This window comes from Bemisia tabaci, chromosome 5 (genome assembly GCF_918797505.1).
Source record: "Bemisia tabaci chromosome 5, PGI_BMITA_v3".
Taxonomy (NCBI): domain Eukaryota; kingdom Metazoa; phylum Arthropoda; class Insecta; order Hemiptera; family Aleyrodidae; genus Bemisia; species Bemisia tabaci.
The window spans coordinates 20,429,244-20,439,009 of NC_092797.1; the positions used below are offsets into that span (position 1 = coordinate 20,429,244).

At 39.9% G+C, this 9,766-nt stretch overlaps 1 protein-coding gene across 2 annotated transcripts in view; it reads left to right on the top strand.

Annotated features, from left to right (window-relative positions):
• The window catches only part of LOC109044094 (acyl-CoA Delta-9 desaturase), a 39,913-nt gene extending 35,230 nt beyond the window's left edge, over nt 1–4,683 (top strand). For both annotated transcript variants that reach the window (XM_019061613.2, XM_019061612.2), the window contains exons 4-5: nt 849–1,034; nt 3,158–4,683. In XM_019061613.2, coding sequence (XP_018917158.1) covers nt 849–1,034; nt 3,158–3,536 — 565 coding nt within the window. In that variant the 3' untranslated portion in view covers nt 3,537–4,683. The remainder of the gene's footprint in view (nt 1–848; nt 1,035–3,157) is intronic.
• Nucleotides 4,684–9,766: the final 5,083 nt, after the last annotated feature.

Sequence of the window (9,766 nt, forward strand, 5' to 3'; positions counted from 1 at the left end):
GCGTTCTTCCTTAGCACGGCAGTATATCTTATGTAAGAGAAACAGAAGTCGTCACACAGTTCTCATGAGTTCGAATTCCCTGATGAGAATCCACATCACATCCGATAGGGTGAGCGAAATTGGCCTTCAAAATCATGAATATGCAACTTGGTGACATCTATGTTTGACGAATAGTGAATTTGCAGGTGTCTGAAATTCGATAAATTTTGTGTTCAAGTGGAAACTACCGGGTGAACTGAACACGAAGATATCCTTGGTTCATAAATCCTTGGAAAAAAATTATAAAAGTAACGGGATCCGGCACAATCATTGGGCTTTAATGAACTGAAAATTAAAATCTCAATAAGTCATCAAAGCGCACCGCCTTTTATGTTTTCATTTTAAATTTTATCGTAGAAAAGTATACAAAAAATATGAGAACTGGAAATCAACTCTCAGGCGAGTAACCGATTCTAATGCTGCATCGAGATACGTAATCTTGTCTCTGTGAAGATGACAGTCAACCCTTAAAAAGATGGCTTGACTAATTTAAGGGAGAGCATTTTTAGTTCACGCAAAGGACTGAACATCTCATGAAATGGCGGGGTTCGAGAGACTCTCTCCAGTCACGACAACACGATCATGCAACACGCACGCAAGAATATTAAATTCACATTCATATTGAATCATATCACATTGAATCGATTTTTTGATTGGGAAATTATAGGTTTCTCGCGAGAAAAATTTCACGTACACCCAACGGACGCAACGTCTTCAAAAATTTACCCGATGTAGTGGTCTATCGTGTGAGTTTTTGTTCGTTTCAAGTACCTCGCTGATAAACGTATCAAAACTTATTTTTCTTGCAGGTACTACATGTTACTTTTGCCTCTCCTGTGCTTCGTGATCCCGGTGTGGATACCCATCCACTTCTGGAAAGAGGACTTTTCTACTTCTTGGTACTGTGCTGGAATACTCCGCTACACTTTATCGTTGAACTTCACCTGGTTTGTGAATAGCGTTGCACATATCTGGGGAATGAAACCTTATGATCGGTAAGTAATCTTAACTTGAGCGATTACTCGTCGATAACGTAAGTACCGACGGCCGAATAGTTATTCGTTGGTACCTACTTAAAATAAATCGTAAAAGCCATCTTAACCCTCTATGGCATAGCGTTAGAAATTCGTAACAACGTAGGACTTAAAGGAATTTGCTTCGTACTATGGAGAAAATTCACTGAAATTTGCAGAAAAATCCGCACAACCCTTTTCATGTCAAAAATTAAATTGTCCAGTTAAATTTGGCAATAGCTGATGTGGCTTGATTCCTTTCTGCTCGGCGCGGTTCAATGTTAGTCTTTGGCAAATTATACACCTATACCTTCTAGCGGACGTGTTTAATTTCCAAATTTAACTAGGGGATTACCCTAACTTTCTTTTAGAGGAACAGAAAGGACAGAAGCCCCCGCCCTACGTCCACTTTGAATATTTCGATCAAAGATGCCACCATCTAAAACGAAATGCATCTTCAACTCTCTAGGGTAACCACCAAAATAGAAATTTGGGTTTTTCTATAGTTCTATACGCACCGGACCTCAACATCGGAAATTCCAATTTGCATCACCGCGATGAGTTCATTGCAAAAACTCCGGTCAGGTGCTAAGTATTAGCGAATCCCATTTACGGATGGGGATATAATACTCATATCGAGTATATCTGGAGTTCATGTGGTGTTTTATATCGGAGGTCAATTAAGGTTTATGAGACAATATATGAATTTGAACGATTTTAACCTGACTTTTGAAGAGAAACAGATTTAAGCAACTAATCACTACGTAATGCTCCATACTGTTGTAAATTAGCTTAGAGCAGCTTCCCCTCTAGCTTGAGGAATTGTTGTCATTTATTTCGTGCTAAATTCGACATCACTGTTTGTTCATTTGTCTCATGGCACCGGACATGCACCAGTAAACCTGAGATATTTTGGAACTAAAGAAGCTGAGCTTATGTTATTTCAGCCAGTTAAAATCCCCTTCATTTATGGCTGATGCAACCATCAAGGCACACAGCATATTCACTCGATTCACTCGGTTTCTAAATTAATCTACAACAGAAAATCTTATGTGAATAGCTGGTACCACTGGGGAAAATATTCTAATAGAGAGAAAAGCAAGGAAAACTGAACGTATGTAGATCCGTTCGTAGTTTGTCAACGAAACACGACCAATACGACACTCATTTTGATACAACCTTAAATCGGCCCGAATTGGCGTTATGGGTTGTATTTGTTTATCGCTATGAAAATTGAAAATCCTCTTGCGCCTCCTGCCTCCGCCGGCATCATTTGGGCTGCAATTTGCAACTTGGAACTTTTTGGCTTAGTTTAGAAACAACGTAAGCACCATTAGTTTCTGTATGCACTTAGGGCCGTTCAAGTATTATGTGACGCAATTATTTAGATTTGTTACTCTCCCCTCCCTCTTGTAACGCAGCCTTACACCTTCCCCTTTTGAATTACGTCACGCTAGCCTGACGCCTCCCCCCCCCCCTCCCTCCAATTTTCAAAAATCAAGAAAACACTCATTAAGGAAGGGCAGATTTTTCATTTTTGTGCACTTTTTTCTAAGTTTTTTTGTTTCACCGGCTCGGATTTTTTACGAAACGCTGGGCTTGACCCCCCTCCACTTATAAATAACCATAACACTAGCTCAAACCCTCCTCCCCCCCCCCTAAAAGCGTTACTTGCTACTTGAACCCCATAAGTGTTTTTACGGATGAGCCAGAAATTGCAGCCCTAAATAGTCCGTTTGTTGCTCTCCTGCCGGCCGATCATCGTAATTGATAGACAAAGCCATAGACAAAGAGGACAAAAGGGATATGGAGGGATCCTATTGGTGGAAGCGGGTGGTTGCAATGAACAAAGGAGGTAAGTAATAGACTAACTAATGGCAACCCACGAGAGGCCTTATAGTTAGTCCATCATTTTCTCCCTTAGTCTATAGGTACCACCCATTTCACCCGATAGGATCGCTCCGTACTCTCTACGTCTTCTCTGTCTATTGCTTTGTCTATCAATTTCAATATTTAGCCCGCTGACCTTCCTAACCCTTGAACTCACCCCTTGCATGCACTCGTGATTTAAACCTTGAATAACATGAGTTTGGCACGCTTTCCAGATTCATCTCTGCAGTGGACAACAAAATCGTGGCGGCGCTGGCTTTCGGGGAGGGTTGGCACAACTACCACCACGCTTTCCCATGGGACTACAAAGCAGCCGAGCTGGGCAACTACCGTCTGAACATGAGCACCGCTCTCATCGACTTCTGTGCTAAGCTGGGTCTCGCTTACGACCTGAAGGTGGCCTCCCCGGAGCTGGTCAAGCGCCGAGCCCTGAGAACAGGCGATGGGACGCACCCAGGATCAGCCGAAAAACAAGAGGAAGAGGATGGACATCATCACAGCCACGAGAACGCCGTCTGGGGCTGGGATGACGAAAATATGTCGCCCGACGAGCTGAAGTTAGTCAACATCTTGAACAGGAGCAAACAAGAGTGATACGTTCCCTGGTGCGTGGCCGCACTATTTGCTGTCAAACGAAGTTTTGTCGGTTTTTTCTTGGTTCCTCTTTAATTTAGTGACGTCCTCGTGTATACTGTCTCCTCTGATGAGTGGAAGTGACAAACAAGGACTCAGCGCGAAGGGGCATGAACAAAGAGAGCTATAGTAGTCATCAAGTTCTCCCTTTGTTAAAACTTGACTGGAAATTTTGTAAAATTGACCCATAGTTTTAGTGTCACAACTATCGATATCATCCTTCGAAGAAAGGAAGTCCGATAATTTTACAAGCAAATAAGAAATTATGATTTCGCGGCAAAATTTATACTTTTTCATATTTTTATTTATTTATTCATTATTTATTTATCCATTTATCATTTTGTAAATTAACTTATTTTACGTGAAATATTTTTTTTTTATCACAAATCAGTTATACTGCGGATTTTTCGAGATTAGACTGACCAGTGTATTCATAATCATCGAAGAGTTACATTAAATTTGCTACAATTTTCGGTCATAGTCGTAACTTTCGTAAAATGTTCTTGAAAATTGACGCAATATTTGTAACACTCCAAAACTGTTTGTTTCAAAATAGAATTACTATCGAGATTATGGTTATCTGTTTTGGCACAAGTTGAAGTAAAAGAAGGAAGCAGTAACAAAATTCTCATGATATATTTGCATCGGTATAGGAGGAGCTTTTCCGTCTAAAGGTCCAGTTACACGATCAAATTGAGCCATCAAATTTGGCCTCTCATTGGTCGCATTCAGAATGCGACCAATGAGAGGCTCAATTTGATGGCTCAATTTGATCGTGTAACTGGACCTGTAGACCTAGTAACTCTGCTGAAATTATCAAAAAAAAATGTTGAATACTGTTATTGTCTCTCTTTATTCAGGTGACTATGAGTATTTGAAGTACCGATAGTGAGTACTCTAAGATAAAAATTTATATCGTCATTTACATACTTTCTTGACAAGTGCCTTTATTTGTTCCGCGGGTTCACGTTCTGTCATCAAAAGCACTATGAAACGATGTAGTGAATTTTATTTCTCTAGGTATACATTTTGTTGTAAATATAGTTTATTTGTACAGGGTAATTTAAGACATTTTAATGTTTACATTCAATAAACGAATGAAAATGTGCACGATTCGTCACATTTTATTTGTCTGCATGATGTCCCAATTGTCCTATTTTTCAAGGGCGTTCTTCTCCTATGTAAAGAGAACTTTAATTTTACCAATACGTCCGTAAATATTCATGTAATCAATACTTTTCTCTCACACCCCTCCTTCTTTTCCGTGTCTCTCCTACCCTGCCCTTCATTATGTATTACGACCCCCCGCCCCCCTCCCCTCCACCACTCGGTATCGTTTACCCGACCCTCCTGGAAATACCAGTTTTCCCACAGGGCCTAATTCCAGTTTTCCTCCCTGCCTCAGGGACAAATGAATCAATCGATGTGAAAACCTTATAGGATCAAAAATTCTAACAGTGATCTTTCTACGGAAAATTCCATTTATGAAGGAGTTCTATTGGATGTGAGTATACGCAAAAATTCGGACAGTTAGATGTATATTTTCCCCCTTTTTTTTCTAAACAACTTTTTATGTCATTTTATGCGAACACTTAAAAACTCCAAATTAAAGTTTACTCATATACAAATTTAGCAGCATTGTTAAAATGTAAACGTAAAAGGGAATTACCATATCTGACTTATTTTGAGAATAACATAAGTGCCAACACTTTAAAACCTGCCGTGATTTTTCTGAGATAAGATGAGAAATATTATTTTAATGTTTCATTCGATCAAGTTATTTGTATACGAGAACATTCTCGTTAAAAGGAGAAAAAATTTAATGTTTCATTTTTATCAAGTTATTTGTATAATAATCCCGTTAAAAAGAGAAAAATAAGTATGGGTTGGTTACATAGAACGAACAAAAACGCATCCGAAATTTCTAGCCCTTGCAGAAAACGGGCCCAAATAATTAACGAAGAAACGCAAAACAAACCCACTGACACTTATTAACGTTATTATCAGCTCGCTTTTGCGTTAACGATGTTAAGATCATTAACTTTTTTCATGCATGTTAGTATTGTAATTATTATTTTTTCTTTATAAGGAACAAAAAGATACAAAAAGAATAAGTGACCAAGCAGTTTTAACACAAAAAAAGTTGAAGAGCGTACCAATATCGAGGTCTAACTTGGCTGATTGTACGTCGATTTTGAAATTGAACAGAAAAATAACATGCAGATGTCAATGGCCAAAGTGCGAAACCACGTGCCTCCGTTTGCGAAGTTGCAAACTTCCTGTCATATTTTCTTTTTTCGTAGAAAAAGTAGCTGACATAATTTCTTGAAAACTTTCTTGATTGTTCTTTACTTTCAGGAAAATATTCTGTATACATTTCAAGCTATGCAGTTCACTTGTTTTTCTTTAAAAAAATAAAATAGGAGCGAGAATTTTGAAATACCTCAGTGGAGATACGTATGGTTTCGCACTTTAGCCATCAACTTTGATTGCGAAACTGGGAAATTCCGAAGTATGCCAAGTTACCGTTTTTGGCCACTTCTACCATCTTGGATTTTTTAATTTCGAAAATTGACTGAAAATTGTACTTCTAAATCAAAACATACCGCCTGGCAACAAGTTCCACAAAAATCGATTGAGCAGGAACCTATTGTATAGAAGTTTGGGCTACATCCGCCATCTTAAATTTTCAGATTTTGAAAATTTGAGTTGAAATTCAAGTTTCCCATCAAAAAATACCAGAAGGCACCAACTTTCACAAAAATCGAACGAACAGGGGCCGCATTTATTCCAGGATCAGTGGGTCTCAGGACGGTGGTAGAGGACGTCGGTCGATTTACGTAAGTTAAGGCGCCTTCAGTTTCGTCTGATACTGTGCAATACTTCTGTGGCGGAATAGTTGCTCAGAGCGCCTGCAACAGTGCCGATCCGCCTTCAGGGCAGAATCACGATTACCTACAGCTGAAAACACATTCCAGCATGCGTGGTCACTCGTTCCCTCATTACCAAGGGTGTAACAGTTAATACGTACATTAATATCTCAATTTGCAACGTTGTAAGTTTTTCACTTCCTATTTTACATAAGACACTATAAACTCTGCCGTCATTTTTCCGCGACTAAGGTGATTCGATGGACGCCACATTTTGTATCAGAAAGGCATGCGATATATCGCATCAATTGGTTCCATTTTTTCGCCTAGTCATTTTTCTCGAATTCAAAGATTGCAATTCTGTTGTCAGGAGACTAAAGCACTCACATGCCATTTTTAACAAAGAAATTTAACGTTATGAAGGCGTGGGTTTTTTTTTTTTTTTTTAGAGAGAAAACATATCATTCGATACTGATATCAAAACTGCACTCGAATGCGATATTTTCTCTCTAAAAGACCAAGCTTTCATTACGTTTTTGTTTGTCAAAATTGGTAAGTGCGGGTGCTTTAGTCTCCTGACAACAGAATTGCGATCTCAAAATTAAAGAAAAATGATTAGTAGCTGAAAAAATAGAGCCAATCGCCGCGATATATCGCACATCGTCCTGACACAAAATATGGCGTCCATCGAATCACTAGGCCCACCACATCCCATCTCGGGCCCTGGTACCAGTTTTAAGGTCCGAGCCCCAAGCACGGAGGGGGGGGGGGGGTCCGAGGGGCATCCCCCGAGAACTTTTAGAATTTTGTACGACTGATTGGACGCATTTTGAAGCTTCCATAAAGAATTTTTCCATAAATTTCTGCGGGATATTTATATTTTTTCTGTCTACTTTCAGCACAAAATACTTGTGAATTATTTCATTCAAAACATCTGGAAAATTTATATTTTTTTTAGGGGGGGGGGTGGGCATATGATACCATTTTCAGTTCTATGAGGGCCAGGCCCCCCTGGACTCCCCCTTCGTTTGTCTATGGCAAGGGAGTTTAGCCATGAGCCATCGAAGTCGAGGATGCTCAGACTGGAGACTCTTAGCATCTGACGACGGAAGAAAATGAAACGCAGTTACTAAAAATATCCTTCTGTACTGAAAATATTGAAAATAGATAGAAATTTTCCAAGAAGTATACTTCTTTGAAAATTTAAGGAGAATTCTACAGTGCCCCAGCGTGTTTCTAAATATCTATTCACCTCTTGCGAAATTTTTAGGATAAATTTTTCACTTTTTCTTACGAAACAAGAGTTGCATGTGAATTCGTAGTGGTTTTTCACGGGTGACACGGGCCCCCTCCGGGGCCCGGGCTCCGGTAACAGGGACCTAGTATCCCCCCCCCCCCCCTTGTGGCGGGCCTGCCTTCATGCACGCTGGGCTTGTCGATTTCCTTTGACATTCTTGCAGTGGTGAATGCATAGCTGAAGTGCTGGGCCTGTTGCAAACTTTTGCTAGAGCAGAATGGAGAGTTGTTTCTCATAGATAATGCCTCAAAAATCACGATGAGCGCATCGGCAAAGTCTGAAATGCACTCATAAATTCACAATCTGCGTAAGAAATTTGCGTTATTTTGAGCTTCCCGCTTCAAAAACGATACTACTGCACAGGTGAAAATTTTGTTAGAGGAGTCGCTCCATCGTCGGCAATATTCATCATGGCCGACGCTTGCGCAGTTCCTCGCGTAATTTTAGGAGAGTTCAAGGTCAATTAAGGCGGGCGAGGGAAATATGAACGTAAACACGCCGATTGCTATCTGATTTAATCCTGTTCAGGTGTTATCTCGTCCCATCACACGTGTTTTGGCGGACTGGCGTCGGCCATGATGAGTATTGCCGCCGATGGAACGACTCCTCTAACAAAATGTTCACCTGTACCATAGTATCGTTTTCGAAGCGGGAAGCTCAAAAAACCGCAAATTTCTTACGCAGATTGTGAAGTTATGAGTGCATTTCAGACTTTGCCGATGCGCTTATCGTGATTTTTGAGGCATTATCTGTAAGAAACAACTCTTAGTTTTGCTCTAGCAAAAGTTTGCAACAGGCCCATTGTATTTAGCAAATGGGTGGTTTTTCTACGAGGATTAAAAATAATCAAATGGTACAGAAAGTAACAAAAGAATATGAACTATGCAAAACGATACTTCGGGTATAGAACTTGGCTGATTTGAAAACGCCTTCAAATGCGGCTTGATACCTCACACATTCCGGAGAGTTCAAATAGTTGTATCATTGCGCCGTAAAAATGTGACGGAAGATTTAAATGGAAATAGCCTCTATGCACGCTGAGTGTCGATTTCCTTTGACATTTTTGCAGTGGTGAATGCATAGTTGAAGTGCGCTCCAGCTAGAATTGTATTTATCAAATGGGTGGTTTTTCTACGAGGATTAAAAATAAACGAGTGGTACGGAATATAACAAAAGAATATGAACTAAGCAAAACGATTATTCCGATAACGGAACTTGGCTGATTTGAAAACGCCTTCAATTGTGGCGTGATACCTCACGCATTCCGGAGAGTTCAAATAGTTGTATCATTGCGCCTTAGAAATGCGACAGAAGATTGCAATTGAAAAAGCCTTCATGCACGCTGGGCTTGTCGATTTCCGTTAACATTTTTACAGTGATGAATGAATAGCGGAAGTGCGCTCCAGCTAGAATGGACTCGAATTTCGGGTCGAATTTTGAAAATTCAGAAATCCAAGATGGGTTTTTATGGGAGGATTATAATTAAAAAAGTGGTTAGAAATGGAAACAAAATAATATGAACTAAGCAAAACGATAATCCGGGTATCGGAACTTGGCTGATTTGAAAACGCCTTCAATTGCGGCGTGATACCTCCCGCATTCCGGAGAGTTCAAATAGTTGTATCATTGCGCCGTAAGAATGTGACGGAAGATTGCAATGGAAATAGCCTAAATGCTCGCTGGGCGTGTCGATTTCCTCTGAAATTTTTGCACAGGTGAATGCATAGCTGAAGTGCGCTTCAGCTAGAATTGTATTTATCAAATAGGTGGTTTTTCTACGAGGATTAAAAATAAACGAGTGGTACGGAATATAACAAAATAATATGAACTACGCAAAACGATTATTCCGATAACGGAACTTGGCCGTTTTGAAAACGCCTTCAAATGCGGCGTGATACCTCCCGCATTCCGGAGAGTTCAAATAGTTGTATCATTGCGCCGTATGAATGTGACGTAAGATTTAAACGGAGACCGAGATACACGTGGTTGCGGACTTACACCGGCGATATACATTTTGAAACTGA